This window comes from Gossypium hirsutum, chromosome A09 (genome assembly GCF_007990345.1).
Source record: "Gossypium hirsutum isolate 1008001.06 chromosome A09, Gossypium_hirsutum_v2.1, whole genome shotgun sequence".
Taxonomy (NCBI): Eukaryota; Viridiplantae; Streptophyta; class Magnoliopsida; order Malvales; family Malvaceae; genus Gossypium; species Gossypium hirsutum.
The window spans coordinates 76,455,076-76,479,162 of NC_053432.1; the positions used below are offsets into that span (position 1 = coordinate 76,455,076).

The following is a 24,087-nucleotide window of genomic DNA, read 5'->3' on the forward strand; positions in this document are numbered from 1 at the left end:
TGGGCACAATTTACTTATTTCGGACGTTTCAATAAAGCACTGGGTGTCGAATTGGTGTGTTGATTGGATCCATGTATCCGTTCAAGTTCAAGTCACGTTAATAAGGGATATAACATATGAATTTGCTGAATGATGATTGAAATTGATTAAATGTTACAAAGTTGGAATACAAACACTTATATATGATATTAAATGTCGAGAGTATTTAAAAGATCACGCAAACCAATTAATGAGCCGGGAAACTAATTTGGTAAGATAAGAAATGAATCGTTTGACTTGATAGTGGAATGAAGCATGATTATATGTTACAAGTTGAGTAATTATGCAAATTTAACTAGCATTATAATAATGGTATGAAATATTCTTATGGATTGCTAGTACATGAACTGTTTAGATAATTCATCGTAAGTATGGACATAATGGTGATATATGCATAATTAGATGTGTTGAATAATATTAGTTATATGGTGCATTTGTATTGAATTATAGTATAATCATGGATATTGTATGCAATTGACTATTTCATATGTTATATTGATTTGAAATATAGAAATACCACTAAGCTTTATCGCTCAGTGTATGGTTTGTTTTTCCATGTGTAGGTTAAGTTAAATTTGAGATTACAAGCATCGAATTCAGCATCCAATTAAAGATTTTGGACTCAACAATGTTTGTGTTTTTTCTTTCGTTAGAAATACCACTAAGTCCTATTAGGTATGGGAGTTTCAGTTCAGTTAGTCTTACTTTGAAGAAAAAAAAAAGAAGACACTTTGGTATCTGAACCAAGAATTGATTGATAAAATGATCTAAACAAAGTGGTTGAACAGATTGTCTTGAACGTTGCTTGAAATTAGTAACAATAAAAAACCGAGACAAAAATCTACAGTAGAACTGTAACACCCCTTACTCGTACCCGAGATCGAGACAAGGTATGAGGCATTACCGGACGCATACGAAGACATTCTGACAAAATACAGGTCATAAAATTTCTTTTTGTTTTAAAGCAAATCATACATAATCATATTGTCACTATTATGGGCCTACGAGATCCAAAACATGCATTGGAGACGATCCAGGGCTAAACCGAGAACCCAAGAAAAATTTCAAAAAAATTTCCTATTTAAGCCTCATACGCCTGTAGGGAGGCCTTGCACACGCCCGTCTGCTGGGACACACCTGTGTCCCCTACTTGTGCGGAATTATTTTTCATTACGAAGTTGCAGTGGTTTTCATACGCCTGAGCACACGCTCGAGCACACACCCATGTCCTTGGTCCGTGTCCCTCACACGGCCTGGCACATGCCCGTGTGGTAGTCCATGTGATTTTAATGAGCATTCTATTTATGACGTCATCATGCAATTCGAGACACACGGCCAAGCACACGCCTGTGGCCGAGGCCGTGTCCTCAACACGGTTGAGACACACGACCGTGTTTCTACCTGTGTTTTTACTACCATGCAAACTGCCCTAAATTTTCAAGGTGCAGGGGACACAAGGCCGGACGACATGCCTGTGGGGCTGACTGTGTGTCACACACGGCCTAGGCACACGGCTGTATGTCTACCCGTATGGACCATTTGAAGGCTATTTTCCAAGCTATTGTTCACCCTTAGTCAATCATACACCCTTATCTTTTAGTCATACCACACCAATTTCATGGTTTACCATATTCCTTACTATTAATTCATTTTGGGTATCAAATCATACAATCACATATAAGCAAATAAATAGACATCCATCAAACAAAACACATCATTAGCACATACACAATTTAGCATACATGCAAGGGTAAATTTAGGGATACATCCCAATCATTAACATGGACCAAATCACACGGCCATAAACAAAATAATTAATACACAAATGAGCCATTACATTGGCTACTTCAACATGACACATATATACAAAATAGACAACTTTCCTATACATGCCATGACCAAAATAATTAAACCATTTATACCCAAATTTCTTAAAGATAGTGTGATTCGAGCTCCGATGTCCCCTGATCCTTTGAGCTAGCTTGACGAATCTAAAGAGGTGGGAGAAGAGAGAAGGGTAAGTTATAAAGCTTAGTAAGTACACGTACAAATAGACTACATTTTTCATCAATTGATAATCTAAGAATAAATACTCATAACATCATCATACTTTTCATCATATCATACATATATAATTTACCTTTCACATTCATATACACATGCTTACCCAAATACATATCTTTTTATAATATCATCGTATACCAAGTACTCATAGGGTTTTAGTACATACCTGTGCCCTCTTGCATACACATGGTTTACTTAAATTACTTTCAAAATTCATAATACGTTACTCGTTGAACACTTGGAATATGATTCGAATACACGGAAGAAATGCACCGAAGTGCCTGATTATAGCCTTCGCTACTTGACAGAATATGCACCGAAGTGCCTCATATCACAGTATCACATGCCGCTCTCAACGAGGGCTACTCAAAGAGCTAAAGAGTATCCGAACATAACTCAAGATACTCAGCACCCGGACCCTAGCATGTATCACATATCAAATGAGCTCATAAAACACATAGCTATCCTAGTGACATGTCACTCGTATCCTTAACTATTCCTAAGGTTCAAACAGGATCTCTGACTTCCAAACCTTTGTCGGACGTACTCGAATTGTAGCTTCATTCACATAGCAATTATCTCGTACTCATATAGCATAGCAATATTCTCATCATAACAGTAAATCATCAAAACATGATATACTATCAAAATAGTCAATTTAAGCATATTAAGCATACAAATATCAATCAAACATTTAATAGCAATAATTAATGTATTTATTTGCATATGTACTTACCTCGATGCAAAATATTAGAGAACGAGCCTAATCCTCGTAAACCTTGTTCTTCCCTCGATCAAGACCCGTATCTCGATTCTCTTGATCTATAATACCAAATTTAGCTCGTTTAATACATACACTACTCAAAAAGACCCAAAATTCATATTTGGGTAAAATTACTATTTCACCCCTAAACTTTCATATATTTACAATTTAGTCCCTAGACTCGGATAACGCAATGCATGGGATTTCTTGGTTACCCAAGCCTAGCCAAATATTTTTCATGCTCATAACAGCCTACATTTCCCTTCATTTCACATTTTTCTACCCATTTTTACAACTTTTACAAAATGGTCCTTAAAGTTCTTTCCATGATAAACTACTTAGTAAAAGTTGTTTACCATCCTTTAAGCTCGCATATCCCTCCTTAAATCATCAAAACATAAGCTTCTCATACATGGGTAAGTTTCTTAACATGAACCCTAGCATGGAATATGGGTAGAGATAGAGGGAGCAAGTTACTGGGATTTTAAAAATACGAAGAACATTAAAAACGGGGCTTGTGAGCACTTACTATGAGCGTGGAAAGGATGAACAAACCCTAGCTATGGTGTCTCTCCATTTTCGGCAGCAATATGGAGAAGATGAGCTGATTTTTGGCTTATTTTCCCATTTTATTTCATTAATATACCAAATGACCAAAATGCCCCTCAATACTAAACCTTCAAAAATTTCCATGCATGCCCATTTTTGTCCAAAAACTTAGAAATTGGGCAAATTACTTCTTGATACCTTCTATTTAATAATCTAAAGCAATTTCATGTAAATTGCTTCTAAAACACAAATTTTACAACTTATTCAATTTGGTCCCAAATTTCCAATTGAACGCCTTATACTTAGGATTTCTTCTCGAAACTTTGACATATGAATATATTCATATTCTAAACCTCATAACAATCATAAAATCATAAAATAAATATTTTAACATCAGATTTGTGGTCTCAAAACTACTATTCTGACTAGGCTCTAATTCAGGATGTTACAAGAACATGTTGACATTGTTTAATAAAAAATTTTATTTTAGTTTTTATATTTTCATGATTTTTAAATTATTTATTTAATTATTGTTGGCTTGACAGTTGAACCAGTCGAACTATTTGAATCGAGAATTGATGGTCTAACTTGTTCAACTATTGATATGACTATGAAAATATTGAATGTAACATTTTGAGATTGTACCACATTATCACCTAAAAATTTTAAAAATTTATATATGTGACACAATTTTAAAGTGTTACATCATCAAACTTTTATATTTTTTATGTTGAGGAACCAAAATGGACCTAATTGTCAAGTTCAAGTGTCAAAGTGGACAAAAAAATGTAAATACTGAAGTGCACCTAATTATCAAATTTATAGCCAAAAATTACATTATCCCTCAAAAATGTACTTTAAATAAATAATAAAATCGAAACGAGAATTTAAACACTAAAGTTTTCCTGAATCTTTGAATATCCGAATTTAAGTCTTAATGCGTGAGTTTCTAATTTAAATAAATTTTATCTGATTCTATGTTAATTATATTTTAATTCTACATTATAATTATTCGGACATTTCTTGAAAATGTTGGCGGTAATTTTTCCCCTTACTCCAAATACAAATGGCCAATAGGTAAAAAGGTTTAAAAGCCCAATAGAAGATGGGCTAAATCCAGCAGTCCAGAAAGGTTAGAACGCCGTCGTTTTCTTATCAAACAGACCAAACCACTATTTAACAAATTCGAGCACTCGAGTCGACGAAATTTGATACGATTTGCATCTGGGAATAGAGAAAAAAAGAGGAAAAAAGAAGAGGAAGAAAGTTGTTCGATTTTGATATTCGTGGAAGGGAAAACCGAAGAAACGAGTGGAAATAAAGATGCTTCAAATCAGACTAAGCAAGGGCTCCTCCTTGGATGCCGGCGGTTCCGCTAAGCCATTGCCCGTTGAGACGGTGACGGTGGCCTGCCCCGACCATCTCGTTCTCGCCGACCTACCCGTTGCCAAGAGCATTGGTGCCGCTACCTCCTCCTCTCTCGTGAAGACCGTCGGTCGGAGATCCCGCCGCCAGCTTGGCGAGCGAGTCCACTTCTGCGTTCGCTGCGATTTTCCGATAGCGATTTACGGCCGCTTGGTAAGTTTTAGTAATTATTACTAGTACTACTTTTTTACCTTTTAATTAATTAGTTAATTCAAAATAAGTTGAGTAAACAATTAATTAGATAACTTATGTCTAATCTGTGGAAAATAGATGACAATGAATTGCTAGGTATTGAATGTTACTTTCAGACTAAAGTTGAAAATTTGAAACAATTTAAGTGGTAAGGTGATTTTCATCGATGGCTAAGAGTCGCAATTGTTAAAAAAATTATTGTTAGGACTTAAAGAGTTTCTTAACAATTTGGAATTTGTTTTCTGTATATGAAAATATATGCTCTTTTCCTTTGGTTGCAGAGTCCTTGTGAGCATGCTTTCTGCCTTGATTGCGCGAGGAGCGATTCGATTTGCTATCTGTAAGTGATTGCTTCTTAATTCTTTAATGAAAAGTGGTGTTTAAAGAATCATAGAGTTTCATATCTAGCCTTATCCATTTACTTTTTTGGTGGTGTTCATGAGTTATCCCATCTAGGATCAAATAGTTGACTGGGGTTTACTAGGAGCAATATCATTAAGATGTGGAGATGTAAATGGTGGTTACTTGTCTGTGTTTGTGGCAGTTTGATTTTTGCTGATTTTTGAACTGATCTTTATTCAAGCTTAAACATAAGTAATTTGACTTTGACTAAAAAGTAATTGTTTCTTATGTTTCTTGCATAGTTGTGATGATCGTATACAGAAGATTCAGACAATCAAGATAATGGAGGGGATATACATCTGTGCAGCTCCTCATTGTCTTAAATCATTTTTGAAGAAGACTGACTTTGAATCTCATATCCATGCAAGCCACACTGACCTTTTACAGCCTAATGCCGAGAAGGAAGATGGTAAAGAATCAGAAATTCAGAGTGGTAACCAACCTACAGGTTCAGATTCTACAGTTCGAGGTCCTCCAAGGCCTGCCATTTCTCCTGGTTCAAACCCACAGCTTCATGATACTGACGACAAAGCTCGTTGGCAGCAGCCAAGGGAACAACTGCCTCCAAGGTCAATGATGCCGAAGGGACCACCAGCATTTGGTCAAGTTCAGAATTATCCATCCGAGCCCCAAGTAGACAATAACCAACCCCCGGGCTTTGACAGGACTGGCCCTCACAACCACTTTCAGCAAGGCTTTGACAGGCAGGGCACCCCACAACCAGAATCAAGTCAGTTTTCGGACAAACCACAGGGACTTTTATCTGAGAACCAGTTTCCTGAATACCCGCCAATGCATTCCATGCAACCACCTAATTTTGCTATGCCAATGAATTCAAACCCTATGTTAACTCCATATGGTATTCCTCCATTTCCAACTGATGGGGCTCAACAGTTTTATGGTGCTCCCTATGAGATGGCTCGGCAGAGTTCAGCACCAGGTGTTGGTTCCGAACAGGGATCGTTTATGAGTTACCCACCAGGTCCAATGGGGGGTGTAAATTACCCAGCTGCTTATCCTCAGCCCTGGAACGGAGGGCAACCTGGTGCCCGTTTTGAAGCCACACCAGGTAGTCACATGATGGCAGACAGTTTTGCAAATTATCAAGGTGATTATGGTCGAAATCCTGGAGGTTTACCAATGATTCCTCCCCAACAATCAGCCAACAAAGGGATGGAAGCTGTGCAGGGCAGTAATGCCATGGACCCCAGGGATGGCGTAGGTATATTGGCACCACAGCCTATGCAGGTTCAGCCACCACCTCCCCCACATCCACATCATATGTCACAACATAAACGAGGCAAGTTCCACTTGGGCGATATGGGTCGTGATGCACAAGGGTTTGGTTGGCAGCAAGACAACCGTGATGGCTTTGCAGGTAGCCAGGACTAGAAATTGTTTGTATTTTTGCGGTTGAGATGTAATCATTTTCACTTCTTGGATCTTTGATTAAGCATCGCAACGTGCTGTCAATTATCTTAAAGTTAGTATTCTCCTCTGTTTTATATGATAATTAGGAGTTTCCAAGCTTATATAATTTGCATCTAGGTTCCTCATTACAGCATACGGAGCGAGTTTTATTGTGTTAATGGGATTCCCGAGACCCTTTAATATTCGAGAGGAAATTGGTTTTGGGGGCAGCGGCATCCAACAGCTTAGTTCATCGTCATTTTGCTTCCTCCTGTAACAGTTGCTGTACCATGTCGAGTAAAGTCAGCAATCAAATTGGATAAATTTTATTACAATTTAACGTAATCATTAAAAATTACAATAGATGCATATCATAGCTGACGTGGAATTATTTTTACTTTTATGTGCAACATCAACGAACCGTTTAAAAATTATAAAAAACTAAAAAAATAACTTTCAAAATAAAAATTAAGAAACCATAAAAACTTCATACAGATTGATCCCTGTCGGAATAGAGATGTATATGCATAAGACACACTATTTGATTAAAAAAACAAGTCAACGAAAAAAATCTAATTAGAAACAAAGGATTTCAACTAAATTCTTACCAACAAAAAGCAAATAACGATTGAGTGCGATTTTACTTTTTAATACATTTGATTTATTTTTTTATCAAATGGTATAGTATATGCATATACGAATATGTAAAACCACATAACAACCAAATAATTGGATGGAAAAAAATATATATATATACATATAAAAAAGCTATATCATATGTATTATGAGGTTGTTTAGCATTATTTTGGAAAAGGCATAATAATAAATTTAACTTTAAATATTTATATCTATTGTTAATTGTGGACTTAAATTAGGGATGATAAAAAAATTCAAAATCAACGGATTTCGAACCAACCAGTCTTGATAGGGTTTTTTTTTAATGAAATCAAATTTCCAGGTGGGTCATATTAGTTTTAGAGATTTGTCAAGTCAAGTTTAGCAAGAAACTGTCTCGCCCAAGATATTTACTAAACTAAAATGATATATTTTAGATTAATTAAATTAAAAAGTCCTTAAATTTTATGAGTGCCAATATCATTTTACCACATTTATTCCTATTTAATAGTAGTTTTTTTCCCTCTCATTTTAATTTAATTTTCCAAGTCTCCCTCTCATTTTTATTCCTTATTTTTTTCTATAATGAAATATATATTTTACTTAATCATCTCGGTCTTTTTAAAATATATATATTTGAATTCAATTAACTATAATTTAAAAAAAAATTAAACTAGGGTGGAGTCGGATCAGAGTTAAATATATAATTAATTTTTGAGTTTAAGTTCAGTATTGGTTAAATTATTTTAAGGTTGAATTAGGGTATTGTGATAAAGTATTGGGTTGGGGCCGGGCCGGGCTGGGAGAAAACCCGTCCTTTCCTGCCCTGCCCCGTTGCTATCACTAATTTCAATTGCTAAATCAAAAGAGTAGAGGTGGAATTAAAAGTAGATGGACTAAATTTTAAATGTACTAATAGTGCAAGGAGTACATCATAATTAGTCCTTTTAAACAGTAGCTGCTAGATTTGATTGTACGCAGTAAAGAAGGCGTCAAAAATCGCCAATGTTACGACCTTGTTTTCTGCTCGAAAATCTTTGAGAGGAAGACGGGAACTGGATATTTACAACTCTAGCCCAGGGTTTATTTATCCCCTTCTCCGATTTCCCTACTCTCTTTCTCCAATTTACAATATTTATTTTCCTTTTTTTTCTTTTTCTCTCACCAAATTCGGCAGTGAAACGAAGATCACAATATGAGACTCTTGGAGATTAGGGTTTTTTGGATACTCTTTCTTTTGATTTGTCGCTCCGGTTTCTCTCTCGGTGAGGACTCCAATAATAAATTCCGTCAACGAAAGGCCACCGATGACGAGCTTGGTTATCCCGATATGCAAGTCCTTTTATCTCAATTTTATTCCTTTTCATTTTTGGATTCAATCACAGGGTTTATTGTTATATGAAAATTTTGTGTGTATATGAATGTGTAGGGATGAAGATGCCTCGTTGAACACACAATGCCCTAGAAATTTAGAACTTAGATGGCAAACGGAGGTCAGCTCCAGCATTTATGCAACTCCGTTAATCGCTGATATCAATAGGTCAAGTTTTACTCTTACCTCTAATTTCATGTCTTTATCGCATCCAAGCCTTGATTACTGCTCTTCTTATGTGAGTAAATTCATCATTTAAAACAATTTAGCTGATTCTCGTATGATTGTATAAATTTTAGTGATGGGAAGCTTGATATAGTGGTTCCTTCTTTCCTTCACTACCTTGAAGTTCTAGAAGGTTCTGATGGCGACAAAATGCCAGGTACTAGTGCTTCATTTTCCTCTAATCATGTTAATTTGAACTTATCAAAATGAATCTAGAGTAATCCTATCGAAGTTGGTGCATTGAGTTTTCAATAATTTGTCAGGTTGGCCTGCTTTTCACCAGTCAACCGTGCATTCTAGTCCTCTCTTGTATGATATTGATAAAGATGGTGTGAGGGAGATTGCTCTAGCTACCTACAATGGTGAAGTGCTTTTTTTCAGGTAAATTTTCTTAGTTAATTGCTCATTATAGGGACTATTCTCCAGGTCACCCAGGAATTCATTATTGTGATGTTGGAATACTAATTTGTCCAAGGGTTATTGTTTTTAGGGTTTCAGGGTACTTGATGACTGATAAATTGGAGGTACCTCGTAGAAAAGTTCGAAAAGATTGGCATGTGGGGTTGCATCCTGATCCAGTGGACCGTTCTCATCCAGATGTTGATGATGATTTACTCATCCAGGAGGCTGCTAAAATGAATGCTGTGAAACGTATGCTATTCCCGAATTTCAGTAGTTTTATACCCCTGTATTTCTTTCTTAATCTCTCAAATTATATTAGTTGCTAAGGTAGCTCCATTGCACTCCACTTCATAAGGGTAGTATGCAGACAATGAACTGATTCTTTCCTTATTCTGCCACTAAGTTGCAGCACTTGTTTCTAATTTTATTTATATTTCCTGTTACATTGCTTTCATCTTGGAAAGGAAATCTGAAACAACTTTAGAAGATCATGGTTTTATTAATATTTTGAAGCATTGTTCCCATGAAATGACTCATACCATTACCTGTTGGCCTTGCAGAAACAAATAAAACTATACCTGAAACTAACCTCACTGAGCCAACACCAGTAGGCAACCACTCTATCAAGGTTAACTTGTCTGATGCAGTGGATGAAAAGAAAACGAATGGAAATCAAACAGAAGATACCATCAAGCTGCCTACTAGTGTTGATAATCCTTCTGGGAACACTGGATCAGTGGGAAGCAATGAAACGCATGCGAAAACAAGTTCTGGGAGACGCCTTCTAGAAGATGACACTTCAAAAGGTTCCCAGGAAGGTAGCTCTGATTCAAAAGAGAATGCTAAGGAAGCTACCGTGGAAAATGATCAAGGGTTAGAAGCAGATGCAGATTCATCTTTTGATTTATTCCGTGATAGTGATGAGTTAGCTGATGAATATAACTATGATTATGATGATTATGTTGACGAGTCCATGTGGGGAGATGAGGAATGGATGGAAGGACAACATGAGAAACTGGAGGATTATGTGAATATTGATTCTCACATCTTGTCTACTCCAGTGAGTATAAATTTCAATTAGATAATGTGTTTCTTTATAGTGAAGGAACAACATTGGTAGACACTAGTGGAATTCTACTACAAAAGTCATAATTTTTTTTCTCTATTGTCATCAGGTCATAGCAGACATTGATAATGATGGTGTATCAGAAATGATTGTTGCTGTTTCCTACTTTTTTGATCATGAGTGAGTTCTCTTCCTTACCTTTCAATCTGACTTCGGAGTCTAGGTTTCTCCTAAATGCCACTTGAAATTCATTCATGGAAAATTTTAGCTTTTTTCTTCCTTTTTCATGTTTAACTTTTGCAAATCTGTTTTATGTTTTGTGGAAGGAGGGATGAGGGATGCCCTTTTACAATTGAAGTGACTGAAAAACTGAATTATTTGTTAGGTACTATGACAACCCTGAGCATATGAAGGAACTTGGAGATATTGATATTGGAAAATACGTTGCTGGTGGTATTGTTGTATTCAATCTTGATACAAAGCAGGTTAAGTGGACAAAAGATTTAGATTTGAGCACAGATACTACCAACTTCCATGCACATATATACTCTTCGCCAAATGTTGTTGATTTGGATGGTGATGGAAACTTGGACATCCTTGTGGGAACTTCATTTGGTTTGTTCTATGTATTGGATCACCATGGTAATCCCTTTAAATTGATGAGCTTTTTCCTGTATTTTTAGTTAGATTTCTTACTGTTGGTCTTGTATGGGTGACTCATACTTTAGAACATAGCTAATCAATATTTCCCACCTTTGTGCATATGCAAATTCAAGTAGTTGCCTAATCTACTCCAGTGTTGAAACTACTTTATCGTATATTCAATTTTTTACCAAATCCCCCTTAAGATTCTTCTTTGTCTAGATTAGTTTATTTCATTAAATATGATTTTGGTTCAATTATATGGGTTTCGCATGTGAATTTGTTTAAAATGTAACACTCTGGAATTTTCTGCTTGAACCCTGATTAGTATCTACTCACTGCAGGCTTGCACATCATCCCTTGTATCATAGTACTCTGTTTCATGTTCCTTTTTTTGAAGTTTTCATCCTCATGGAACTTGGTGTTGTTTCATTAGAAATAACGTTCTGCACAAAGATCTTCCATCATTGTTTTTCTCTTTTGATATGACTTTAATTATAAGCAACTATTTTCACCAATTAATCCAATTGGATTGTTCATTTCCTTTCAGGAAATGTCAGAGAAAAGTTTCCTCTTGAAATGGCAGAAATTCAAAGTGCTGTAATTGCAGCTGATATCAATGATGATGGCAAGATAGAGCTAGTGACGACAGATACTCATGGGAATGTTGTTGCATGGACTGCACAAGGGAAATTAATTTGGGAAGCTCACGTGAAGAGTCTAATTCCCCAGGTGAGTTGTAGCACCCTTTCGGTATGCATTTATAATTTGGTATTGTTCTGTCACTTTCTTTTCATTCCTGACAAATTCCATAGCTTGTTATCACTACTGATTATAGTTGCAGTAAGGGATATGATATGTTCATCGTTGCATGCCCCGGGTACATGTTAGCCATCTTTCAAGCATCTTTCCTCTAGTTTTAAACCTCTAATTGAACTAAATATCACATTGAGAAACTAGTGCTGAGCTGATATACATCAAGAGTCATGCCTATTTGATGTACTAAATATCTTTCAAGCATCTTTCAGGGTCCTGCTGTTGGTGATGTTGATGGAGATGGCCACACAGATGTTGTAATTCCCACATTATCAGGGAATATTTATGTTCTGAGTGGAAAGGATGGTTCAGCGGTTCGTCCATATCCATATAGAACTCATGGGAGAGTAATGAATCAGGTTCTTCTAGTGGACTTAAGTAAACGAGGGGAGAAAAGCAAGGGACTCACTATTGTTACAACATCCTTCGATGGTTATCTGTACCTGATAGATGGACCAACATCATGTGCTGACGTTGTAGATATCGGTGAAACTTCGTAAGTTATTTGTTCTTGGTTCAGTACCTTACCCAATGCTCTTTTTGGTTTCTTTGTCTTATATTTGTACCATTTCTTGACAGGTATAGCATGGTGTTAGCAGACAATGTTGATGGTGGTGATGATCTAGATCTTATCGTTACAACTATGAATGGAAATGTCTTTTGCTTCTCAACCCCTGCCCCGCATCATCCTCTCAAGGCAGGATAGACTTAACCCGACATATGATTGAGTTCTTGTGCATTTGCTAAGAATTATATTAATTAATTTTAATTTATTTCAGGCATGGAGGTCAAATAACCAAGGAAGAAACAATGTCGCAAACAGGTGCAACCGTGAGGGAGTCTATGTTACTCATTTATCCCGAGCTTTCCGTGATGAGGAAGGCAAAAGCTTCTGGGTGGAGATTGAGATTGTGGATAAACATAGATATCCTTCAGGGTTCCAAGCACCTTATAATGTCACAGTAAGCTGCCATTTCACACACGAATCGCTAAAAGCGATTCAGGTGTTTCTTAACTTTTTAAAGCAGTATAGTTTTTCGTTCTTTTCTTTTTTGTTGATTTTGTGCTGAAACAATGCAGACAACATTGTTAGTTCCGGGTAACTACCAAGGAGAAAGAAGGATAAAGCAAAGCCAGATCTTTGAGCGTCCGGGAAAATATCGGATTAAACTTCCAACGGTAGGGGTGAGGACTACAGGGACTGTTGTTGTGGAAATGGTTGACAAAAACGGACTCTATTTCTCAGACGACTTCTCCCTCACATTCCATATGTATTACTACAAACTGCTGAAGTGGCTTCTTGTCATCCCAATGCTTGGGATGTTCGCTGTGCTAGTCATCTTTCGCCCACAGGAAGCCATGCCTTTGCCGTCATTCTCCCGAAACACTGACTTGTGACAAATGTACCGAATTGAACCTCAACACGTGCTATACTTCACATCACTTAAATCAAGGCCCCTGATATAAGATGTCTTTTAAGTCTTAGTTACAAAGAGAGAGATAGAGAGACAGACTACCTCAAGTTTGATTTTTCTGTTGTCTAAAATGTTGGCCTTTACAACGTATTTGATTAAGGATGTCGAAAATTGTAATATTGTTGTGGAATTTGAGGTTCTTTTTAGAGGTAGTCAAAAAGTTAATTTTGACACACTGCTTTGTGCAGTGAAGCAATGTCGACCGGTTTTTGCCCCAACATTTCTGAGTTTCAGGGAAAAGGAAAAATTGAATAAAACAAAAATATTGCAAACCTAATTTACATAAAGGCTAAAAATCAGGTTTAAATGGGTATTATTATTCGGGGGTGACGATTTGATTTTGGAGAAAAATTGCAATCCCTTTCGAGCATTTAGGAAATCAAATTAAATATCATAAGTTATCAAAGTGAATTTGGTTTAGTTTATCTTTTTTTATAATTTTTAAAATCATTTTTACTAGTTTATATTAAATAAAAATTAAATTTGATTCAATCTGTATCATGGTGATTTATCCTGAAACCTTAAAAACAACTAATCGATTTAATAAAACCATATGGAAGCCGCGTCGATTTGGCTTTCGGTCTTTTTGCTCAGCTTGCTGGATGGAAAACAATTGCTCCCCGAAAGATGCATCGACAGACAACAAATGCTTGTTTTCTTTCTTTTCTTTTTTTTCTTTTTACTGTTTTGTTTTACAAGTATGAGGCATCAGCGAAACACCACACACAAAAGAAAAAGAGAGGAGAGAGTTCGTTAATGCCACTCAAAACAGGCAGATTGGTTGATGGTACTTCACATCCACAACCAAATTCACTACTATAAACAACATTCTTTTTATCTATTAATTTAACACGTCTTAAAATTTTGGTCCTACAAAAATTACATGTATTATTGCTCCAAAACCAGAATAGGGGGGGGGGTCTTCACTTCATCACACCACACAATCTTCAATGCATCCTATTTGCAAAATCATAGTTGCTCAACCAAACTACTCTTATGGGATTCACCCAAACTAACTGTGGTTGCCAAATTTAATTTATATATTACAGGTTGGCTTGCCACATGTTAACGGTGTTAAAAACCATAACAATACACGCACTGATACTTTTAAGTACCAAAATAAGCATTTTAAAAGTTTAGGTGCTACATTAAACATTCGGCTGAAATACATCTACCATTTATGCCATTATCCCATAAATATATTACCAAATTAACTCCGGGACTGGCCAGCAACTAACAGTAATACATTCACTACCTAGAGATTATATCCCTTAAATATATGGAAGGTTTACCCAAACACCATGCTGAGCAAATGCTTTCTTAAAATAAGTTGAGCTGACCGATGCTCATGACTGCAAACAAAGTTCTAGAAAAGCAAGACTGTGGGATGAACAATGGTGAACCACATATTTGTTCACTTGCACTACATGTCCTTCACTGCTATATCGGCACCATTATTCCTCAAACTCAACAATCTAAACGTTTCCTCTATGAATTTTAAAACACCTAAAGCAGAAACCAAACCTGAAATCTAGGCCTTTCACAAAGTGGTCTCTGCACAAACTGATTCTTCAGCTAACATGAAAGCTTTAACAGCATAATATCACTCAGAAAGACCACAAGTATATTTACACCAACAACATCCAGCTAAGTCTCAAATTATTGCTGTTCATCAATCAATTCCACTCAGTTATTCATCATAAGTTTAACAGAAACGTGATTAAACATTGTCAGAGGCAAGATGTAAAACAAGAGTTCAACTAGAGCTGACAGCATCCTAGAAAACAGATGAAATACAAGTAATTGTATCATGAATTTAACAGAAAGGAGGGGGGGAGGGGGGAGGTTTTTACATAAGAACCCTCAGAAGCCCTGTAAGATAGGTCTCTTTCCAAGCCTCTTGATCTCTCTATCCATTTTCCCAGTAAGCATCAACCCAAACATCCTGAAGTCACATAAAAGGGACCAAAAGGGATGCCCAAAAGTGGCAGGAACATTCCCTTCCACAAAGAAATGACTGTACCAGGCAAATCCATAACCACATATTGGCACAAACACCAAGAACCACCTGTTAAACAACATAGAATATATAAACAACACAATACTCAAGAGTGTGCCAGCAAAGTGCCAGCGTCTTGTCGATGGTTTCGAGTGCTGATTCACATAAAAGGCCCAAAAGTCCTCCAGGCTCCTGAAATTCATCTCTTTGAAATCAACAAAAAGTACCCCCAATCGAGAAAGTTGATCCCTTGAATCACCTGATCAAAAAAAAAAACCTCACGAGAAATTAAGCCAAGAAAAATCCAATATTGATTTGATGGGTTTTGGATTAAAATCACACAAAATCATGAATTGATAGGAAAAAGAAAAAAGAGAGTTTGACTGGGATATTTCCCAAATCCAAATCGAGGGTAATTACAAAGAAGAGGATGGGATTTTTCACTCAGTGTTCGGAGAAATGATGGAAAGAAGAAGGGGGTAATGAAAGGAAGGCGAAGGATGTAAGAGAGTTGAAAAAGGGTGAATAGTTGTTGTCTATGGGGGTGAAGGAATCAAAGGTAGGTTTGGAGGCTCTTCTTCAACAGTTATATGGGCTTTGTCAGCTGAGATATGTGATGGATAAAAATTTGGACTTTCTTTTCTGGTTTTTATCTTTATTTTTGAGCTGACTAAATAATGTACAAACATTTTCTTTTTCTTATGAAGCTTGTAGACTTTTGGTGAAATAATTTAGTTTTGTCGACAGGAGACGTGGAGTTTTATATCATTTTCACAGGTTTTAATAATTAAATTAGAATATCTATATAAATTCGTGTGTTGGTACGATAAGTAAAGTGTTCTTAGTTTTAAGCATAATTTAAGTTCGAGTCGTATTATTGTTAGTACATTGCTCTCACTTATAGTTCAAAAAAAAATATCAATTAAACATTTTCATTAGCATCATAATATTTGGATCGAAACTATTGTAAATTATCAATTTTACTTTTACAACTAAACCCATATTTGATTTTTATATTAATTTATATAAATTTGTTACATATTTTTTACCAACATTGAAAGTGTAATAATCTAATATATATAAATATGATTTTATGGTATTATTATTTCAATATAAATTCAAAAGATATATTGAAATTACTTAATTTCAAATTAATATATTATCACGTTAATTAATAATTTAAATACATTTTTTTATTTAAAGATTAAAATAAGGTATAGAAAAAAATATTACTTTTTTATATATTATATAATAATAAATTAGAAATATAGCTATAGACAAATTTTAATATTAATTTAATAATATGGACAAACAATTAAAAATGTTATTTTAATTTTAAAATTTCTTAAAATTCGCGCTGAAGCAGAGTCGATTAGTATTTAATATTAATTAATAACAACACAAATTATTTGGATGAAAGGTCAAAGCTATGGCTGAACTTTCTTAGATATTATCCACTTTATATGCATTACTGGAAAGGCATATCTTTTATTGGGTAAATATAGTTTTTGGTATTTTTCGCTTCGTTACACACAATGGTATATACGACAAACAATCTTAACAAATAAAAATAAAAATATATTAAACTTTTAAAATATTATAAAAACTAATTTATAAATATTTCATCAAAAATAAAATCAGAATATTTTTTAATAAATTTCATAGTGTTGTATGGAAATAGTATAATTTTTATATAAAAATCATTTTTAAATTATTTTATAAATAAAATTAAATCAAAATCATGAAAACATTCATTCACCTTGTACTTTTATATATATATATATAAACAACTATACCTTTTCTACTTAAAATGACTTTTTATTTTTTAGAATTTTTAATATATATAAATTTTCAAACGACAGCATTATCACCACATGTCAAATATTTATTTAACCACGTAAAAAAAAAGTTAATATGATTTATATAAGAAAGCTAAATATAAGTACCACTTTTTTAAAAAAATAATAAAATGAATATTAAAATCAAACATAAGTAACACAAAGTATATATTTTTGGCATAATGATTCTTTTTAGCTTTTCAATTTTACAAAAAATATCATTTTAACCTTCTATTTTATTTTTGACCTCTTTTAGCCCTTGAATTTGTATTTTTTATCAAATTACCCCAAAATGAATGAAAAAGTTAACATTTGTTAACTTTGCTAACATGACATATATGTGGATTGTCACATGAATGGCATATTAGCATTTAATTAATTTTTAATATTTTAAAATATTTTTTTATATATTTTTAATAATTTTAATGATTTTTAAATTTTAAATATAATTTTTTTGAATTTTTAAAATTTTTAAAAAATATTTTAATATTGACGTGTCATCCACATGGCAATATACATCAACAAAGTTAAAAACGTTAATTTTTGCATTTATTTTAAAGTGATTTGACAAAAACACAAGTTTAAGGGCCAAATAAATTATTATGCCCATTTTTTTATCCTTCTCGATAAAGTTGCAAAGTGGAGTCGAAGTGTGGTTAGTGGTCCTAACTTGTTTGTTAACTGGGTAAATTTTCATTGTCATGATTCAGTCATTTTGATAAAGTCCATTGCCAAGTTTCAGTAGCAGGGATCAAACATATAAATGAACAGTGTGTGGAAAAATAAACTCTAGCAAATATTTTTTTTCACTCTATTAAGATTTGAAGAGATTTCTTATGCATACATCAAGCATGGCAAAGAAAAGATGTAAAATGCGAAACAACATGAGGCACTTTTGCCATAAGCAAACACAAAGAATGAGGTGGAGATTTATATGTTATTCGCTAAATACACTTACTATTTCAATCATGAAATCATGCCTAAAAAGATTACACCCCCAAAATCTTGAATGTAGAACTTCAGTTCCCAAGCACGAGCCCTGTTTTTTCTGATGATTTATGTTCGTTGACAACACTAGAAAACTCGCTCCCCAGTTGCAAAGAGGTTCCAGAAAATGGTTGTAATGAAATACAGGCAAGCTGTTAAACTGAGGAATGCTTGGAAAGATCCTAACCACTGTACAAAATAGCCGGTTCCTATGGTGCTGATTATGGCTGCCAATGTCCCTGCTGAATTTGCTATGCCTGTCCCCACATTCCCATTAAGCAAATATGTCATTATTGTTAGGTGAAAGTTAAATCATCAGCTTAGTATTAGATAGAATTGGCTTTAACATACCATGGAGAAATCCTGCATATTGAGGTGCAATATCCTGATGATATAAACCAAGTAAACAGCATTAGTTTGGTGGTCAATCCTTTTCTTTTGATAAGTTTATTTAATATTTTCATGATTGAATGGACAAAATGAAACTTACTTGCATATTGAGAAGAAAACCAGCTTGGCTAAAAGAACTCAAGCTCAGGGCTGCGGTGATAAATACAGCAGCCATTTCAGGTGACTTTGCAAAATTCAGGCAGAGCAGGGACACTCCAGGGCCGGTGAAGCCTATAGACTGTTTCATTTGCAATTACACATCAACAATAGTTGCCATTTTCAGAAAAGTAAGATGTTCAGCTAAATAAAAAATCAATTTGCTAAGGACCGAGCTTCCAGATTCTAAAGGACTTTTACAATTTCTTTTTCCATCTTTTCATCAGATCATGGTTATTCTTCTATGATTAACTTCCTTACATCTTCCATGTATGATCTATTGTGGCTAATATTCAATGAGCAGAATAAGAATTTGAGAGTGCAATATTTCCTATGAGATCTTATCATTTTAAGATATTAAACAGCTTGGGAAGTACCTGCATGATCTTCCGAACGCATGTTTTAGAGTAGCCTGCCTTGACTAGAGAATCCGATATCGCTCCTGCAATGTAACCTGAAACAGCCATTGTACCCCATGGAAACGCACTAAACCAAGCTGCTTGTTTCAAGTTCACATTAAACACCTACATTCATTCAATGAGGAATGTTTATTATACCAACATGGATGCTCAAACACCACTCTTAAATTTATAAAAGAAATTGAACAAAAGATGTAAGATAGATCCAAATGTAAGCTTGACAAAAAACTGTGTGCCAATGTGTGTGTATGTGCATCTATACTCACTATGTTGATCTCCACAAAGTTATCAGGCCCCAGAGTATGCCAACAAATATAATTTAAAAAGGAACTACTTACAGTCTTGAAATAAACTGGCATCCATGAGAGAAGAACAAAGTATCCCTGAAATAAGAATGTGCAGCTTTATTATGTTGTAAAAGAAATAATGAAGCCAATGAGAAGTTTTACATATGATGAGAAGGCTCACCCAATTGTTGGTTACATTAGCGAAGATGATTGCCCATGTGGGTAACTTTGATAGGAGGAGGCCTATAGGTGGAAACTCAACTGTAGTTGTGGGAGGATCAGTTTTACCAGCCTGGATTGATGTTAGCTCAGATTTGGTGATAAAAGGACTTTCTCTGGGATCACTTGTAACTTTATAAACCCATGATGACAACCATAGCAACCCAAGAGATGAAAAGAGAATGAAAGGCGCAGCAATTCCAATGGTGGACAACATGATTGGTGTCAGAATTAAGCCCACAACGTTTCCAAGATGAAATCCAGCCATGGAAAATCCAACTGCACTTGCTCTTTCATGCCCTGGAAACCACCTAAACAACGGTTTTTTGGTCCATCAAGGCTCAATTCTTTATTCATTACTATAAAGTATAAAAACTGTTATTAGTGTATAACATTATTTAAGAGCTGAGCAGTAGGTATTACCTAGATAAGATGGTGCTCATGGAGGGCAGGGCAACGCCTTCAGCTAGACCAAAGAAGGCACGAATGGCCAAGAGAGCAAAGGTGGAGTGATTGGCAGCCCATGGGGTGAGAAGTGTAGCCAAAGACCACAAGGCCACACCCCACGCCATCACTCGTTTGCCTCCATACTTGTCCACCAAAGCTCCTCCAATCACAGAAGAGAATATGTATCCCCAAAGGAAAGATGACTTCAACCAATTAAAACCATACTCATAAGCATCACCAGTGAAGAAAATAAGACGCCATTAAATAAAGGCTTTTATATTTGAACACATGTTTCATTGCATGTGCTTGGGTTTGGTTCATAGTTAAAATAGAACAGCCCATTTAAGGTTTAGCCAAGGCCTGCTCTTCTCTCTTAAAGTCCAAACGTCAAATATTTTAGGTTAAAACTACTTGGCAGATTCCTAAAATATTCCAATTTAAGTGAGGAATAAAATCTATTTATAGTAAAAAAAATAACAATTTTTTTGTAATTTTCATATATTTTCATTTTAATTTCTTAATATTAAAATTTTAAATTTTAAACGAAATACGTTCCTTTAGGTTTTTCCTTTTCTTTTCCTAAAATCATGAAAAGAAAATGACATTTATGAACTAAACACAAATATTTATGATAGGGACCAATTTAATCAATATTTTACCAGCAAAAGTATTTTCAATTTATGGCGGCTGACGTTGGTGAAAACACCGTCTCACAGGTTCTCAACCACCACCAGATTGTCTCACCTGCTACCACCATCACCATTCTTTTTTTTCCCTTCTGATTTTCACATCACAAACTAACAATCCCCCTTTTATCTGTTTCCTATGGATGGAGCTCTAAGAAACTTGGGAAAAGAAAGAGAGATGAATTTATATTTACCTGAACAATGCCGAGGAAAGAACTGGACCAACCAAGCTTATCGGCGAGAGGAACAACGGCAACTGACATAACAACTCTATCAGCATTACATAAACACATAACACAAGCCATTAAAGCCACCACCTTGAACCTTTCCGGTACCCTCACGGTGGCTTCCCCGGGGATCAACATCCTTCTTTCTATCCCCTCCGCCGTGCATCTCACCACTCCTCCTCTCTCCTTCTTCGAAACCTCTCTTCTTGATGTTAACCCCAAGCTCTCCCATTTGACCTGCTTTCCAAACACCACTTTACGCTCAAACCGGAGGTTGGTTGTCCTGGATGTCCAACATGATTGAGGACTGCTCAAATAACAACGAGGTTTGGTGGAAGAATAAGAAGAATGAAGCAGCATAGATTCGGCGGCCATTGGTAGGTGAGGACAACAAGAAGGTTTTGGATATGGAAATTTTGTTAAATATAGGAATTGTTTAAAAGATATTCTTTATAATATATATATTATTTAACTCAATAAGCAAATATCATATTACGTTGCTAAAGATTTAGCCTTTTGTTGAATAATAATAACAATAAAATAATCGGTTGTCGTTTTATCTATTATTTTGAAATTTAGTTCATGCCGAAGTATATATACCTAACTCACCCTAAAAATAACTATATACCTAACTCTTCAATAACTTAATTTATTAATAATACATCACGTATTAATATTTTAATTAAAAATTAATATAAATAAAAGTGAAAATATTTATTTAGTAAATTTATAAAAATTATATAAAATAAATCAAATACATCTTTAATTGAAATGGTAAAATATCGATAGTAAAGTTGATTGAATGTTAGCTCAATTGACATCGATATTGTTGTCAGTGTAAGAGAATGTGAATTTAAGTAAGCACATTATCTCTTATTTAAAGATTGCAGAGGAGTTATAAGTAATTTTAGATATTATATTAAAAAGAATAAGATATAATAATAATTTATAATAAGATTAATATTAAAAAAATAGTTAATCAAAACTTTGATGTGTTTGATTTAAATTTTATTATTATTTTTATGCATATTAAAATATAAAAAAAATATAATAATATTTTTAAATTGAAACTCGATTAATCAATCCCTTACATATATATTATAGTTATGAATAAATATAAAAAACTTTTATCACGTCACATACTTTAATATGAACTATATATTATTTTATGTTTGCCTTTGTTTTCCATGACCGAACGCTCTTGCGTGGCGAGACGTGTCGCACACCCATTTTGCTCACCTACTACTACTTCCAATGTGTTTACTTGTCACCGGGATTTGCCGGTTCCATAGAATTTTTTTTAATCACATTAGTCTCTAAATTCAATTATTCATTCTGCAAATTAATCCTTATGATTAACACCATTAATTTTTAACATTTAAGTGATGTGGTCAAATTATGATGCGATTCATGAATAAGGAAACAACATGTGTTTTCCTTTTTAATTTTTCTAAAGTTTATTAAAAAAATTACATAAATTAAAACAAGTGTTTTAGAAAAATATAAGAAAAAAATATTAGTTATAAAAATTCAAATAAAATAATATATACAATTCAAAACATAAAACTAAAAAAATTAGTTAAAACTTCAAAATTAAAAAAAAAATCAAAGGATATTTTGAAAAAATCAATAAAAAATTATAAAATTTTAGAAATTAAAAAAAAGTAAAAAAAATTGACCGGTCAATTTTTTGTATCTTTATTTTCTTATTTTGTAAAAATTTTCTAACATTTTAACTATATTTTTTTGGAATTTTTCAAAAAAATAGTATTTTTTTAAAATTTTAACTTTTTTAATTATATATTTATTTTTTTGAATTTTTATAATTTACATATATTTTTATAATTTAAATTTTATTTACCTTTTTTAGTTTAGATTTTTTTAATTTTTTAGAATAATTATTGAAGAAAACAATACCACCTTTGTGTTTGGCCACGTCACTTGCCTATTAAAAAACTAATGGCGTTAATCATAAAGACCAATTTATGTAATAGATACCAACATTAGGGACCAATGTAATCCGAGAAAAAAAGTTTATAAGTTAATTTGAGAAAAATTGTCAGCTACAAGGGCTAATTTATTTAGTAAGCCTTTTCTGGAGATTATTATTAGGGATAATAGCAAGATTTACTCTTGTATTTTAACAAAATTACAAATGCCATACTTGATCATTTGATTTATCCAATTTAATACATATATTTTTTATTTGTCCATCGTATTCTAATCATAAGTTAATAGGGGTGTTGTTTGAATGATCTGAGTATATGTCCAAGTTCGAGTGAAATTAATAGGAGTTACAAATCATAAGTAAATAAATAATCCAGATATAATAATATTTGATACTATTGAGCCAAACTTATAACTATATGAATTGAAATAAATAAAATATATGATCATATTGCGATTTAATTGAAAATGAGATATAGGGGCCAAAGTGAATGCGAATGAGTTGTCAGACTCTAGAATCGATCCAAATGGTATAAAAACCAAAGCAAAAGAGATGAATGTCTTAGTACATAAATGATATGATGATATTGGCATATTTTATAAATGCATAAATGAGTGTTTGATCATTGAATGATATGAAATTGGTATGAATTGAATGGTTGTTAATGGTTAAATAAGTTGAACATAGTACATATATGATGAAATGTTGGTAAAGTTGTTTTGGACTTAATATAAGTATGTTACATATGCAAATTGATGGTTGAAAATTGCTTGTCGCTTTAGAACATGAATTGGTTGATTTATTTTGTGCACATAAACGTGTTTTTATCTTGAGATGTATTGTTAATACATGTTATATATATCTTGAATCATAAATGGACCAGTGAGTCCTATTGCTTAACGTACAGTTTGTTTTATCCATGCACAGGTTCAAGTATCCTTTGAAGCCCCAATACTTGAAGTCAATCTCCGAAGTCACGACGTCAACTCGAAAATTCGTATCCTTTACAAATTTATCCTTTTTACCC

At 34.0% G+C, this 24,087-nt stretch overlaps 4 protein-coding genes across 4 annotated transcripts; 2 read left to right on the plus strand and 2 right to left on the minus strand.

Moving 5' to 3' along the window:
• The first annotated feature begins 4,618 nt into the window (after positions 1 to 4,618).
• LOC107913704 (E3 ubiquitin-protein ligase HAKAI homolog) lies at positions 4,619 to 6,966 on the plus strand. The gene is made up of 3 exons (XM_016842365.2): positions 4,619 to 4,993; positions 5,314 to 5,372; positions 5,677 to 6,966. Exons 1-3 carry the CDS (start codon positions 4,739 to 4,741, stop codon positions 6,824 to 6,826), a joined length of 1,464 nt encoding a protein of 487 aa, XP_016697854.1. The 5' UTR covers positions 4,619 to 4,738; the 3' UTR covers positions 6,827 to 6,966.
• A 1,432-nt stretch (positions 6,967 to 8,398) lies between these two features.
• LOC107913702 (protein DEFECTIVE IN EXINE FORMATION 1) lies at positions 8,399 to 13,630 on the plus strand. Its single transcript, XM_016842363.2, has 13 exons — positions 8,399 to 8,791; positions 8,889 to 8,999; positions 9,131 to 9,213; positions 9,320 to 9,437; positions 9,547 to 9,707; positions 10,019 to 10,518; positions 10,634 to 10,704; positions 10,910 to 11,166; positions 11,717 to 11,898; positions 12,195 to 12,478; positions 12,562 to 12,679; positions 12,762 to 12,944; positions 13,063 to 13,630. Exons 1-13 carry the CDS (start codon positions 8,655 to 8,657, stop codon positions 13,378 to 13,380), a joined length of 2,523 nt encoding a protein of 840 aa, XP_016697852.1. The 5' UTR covers positions 8,399 to 8,654; the 3' UTR covers positions 13,381 to 13,630.
• A 1,475-nt stretch (positions 13,631 to 15,105) lies between these two features.
• On the minus strand, positions 15,106 to 15,900 carry LOC107889758 (uncharacterized). Its single transcript, XM_016814308.2, has one exon. The coding sequence runs from the start codon at positions 15,657 to 15,659 to the stop codon at positions 15,321 to 15,323; it is 339 nt and encodes a 112-aa protein (XP_016669797.1). The 5' UTR covers positions 15,660 to 15,900; the 3' UTR covers positions 15,106 to 15,320.
• A 2,182-nt stretch (positions 15,901 to 18,082) lies between these two features.
• Positions 18,083 to 21,598, minus strand: LOC107889759 (probable anion transporter 3, chloroplastic). The gene is made up of 8 exons (XM_016814309.2): positions 21,080 to 21,598; positions 20,176 to 20,402; positions 19,715 to 20,063; positions 19,585 to 19,629; positions 19,205 to 19,351; positions 18,772 to 18,909; positions 18,633 to 18,666; positions 18,083 to 18,538 (listed from the first exon to the last, which is right to left on the minus strand). Exons 1-8 carry the CDS (start codon positions 21,485 to 21,487, stop codon positions 18,369 to 18,371), a joined length of 1,518 nt encoding a protein of 505 aa, XP_016669798.2. The 5' UTR covers positions 21,488 to 21,598; the 3' UTR covers positions 18,083 to 18,368.
• Between the last annotated feature and the right edge of the window lie 2,489 nt (positions 21,599 to 24,087).

Excerpts from the sequence above, each read along its gene's own strand:
- LOC107913704 (XM_016842365.2), top strand. The coding sequence starts at position 4,739 with ATGCTTCAAATCAGACTAAGCAAGGGCTCCTCCTTGGATGCCGGCGGT. Across the intron at positions 4,994-5,313 it reads TAGCGATTTACGGCCGCTTG|AGTCCTTGTGAGCATGCTTT; the intron begins GTAAGTTTTAGT and ends CTTTGGTTGCAG. Across the intron at positions 5,373-5,676 it reads AGCGATTCGATTTGCTATCT|TTGTGATGATCGTATACAGA; the intron begins GTAAGTGATTGC and ends TTTCTTGCATAG.
- LOC107889759 (XM_016814309.2), bottom strand. The coding sequence starts at position 21,487 with ATGGCCGCCGAATCTATGCTGCTTCATTCTTCTTATTCTTCCACCAAA. Across the intron at positions 18,667-18,771 it reads GTTTTCTTCTCAATATGCAA|GATATTGCACCTCAATATGC; the intron begins GTAAGTTTCATT and ends TTATATCATCAG. Across the intron at positions 18,539-18,632 it reads ATATGCAGGATTTCTCCATG|GCATAGCAAATTCAGCAGGG; the intron begins GTATGTTAAAGC and ends ATGTGGGGACAG.
- LOC107889758 (XM_016814308.2), bottom strand. The coding sequence starts at position 15,659 with ATGAATTTCAGGAGCCTGGAGGACTTTTGGGCCTTTTATGTGAATCAG.
- LOC107913702 (XM_016842363.2), top strand. The coding sequence starts at position 8,655 with ATGAGACTCTTGGAGATTAGGGTTTTTTGGATACTCTTTCTTTTGATT. Across the intron at positions 9,438-9,546 it reads GGTGAAGTGCTTTTTTTCAG|GGTTTCAGGGTACTTGATGA; the intron begins GTAAATTTTCTT and ends TATTGTTTTTAG. Across the intron at positions 11,167-11,716 it reads CTATGTATTGGATCACCATG|GAAATGTCAGAGAAAAGTTT; the intron begins GTAATCCCTTTA and ends ATTTCCTTTCAG.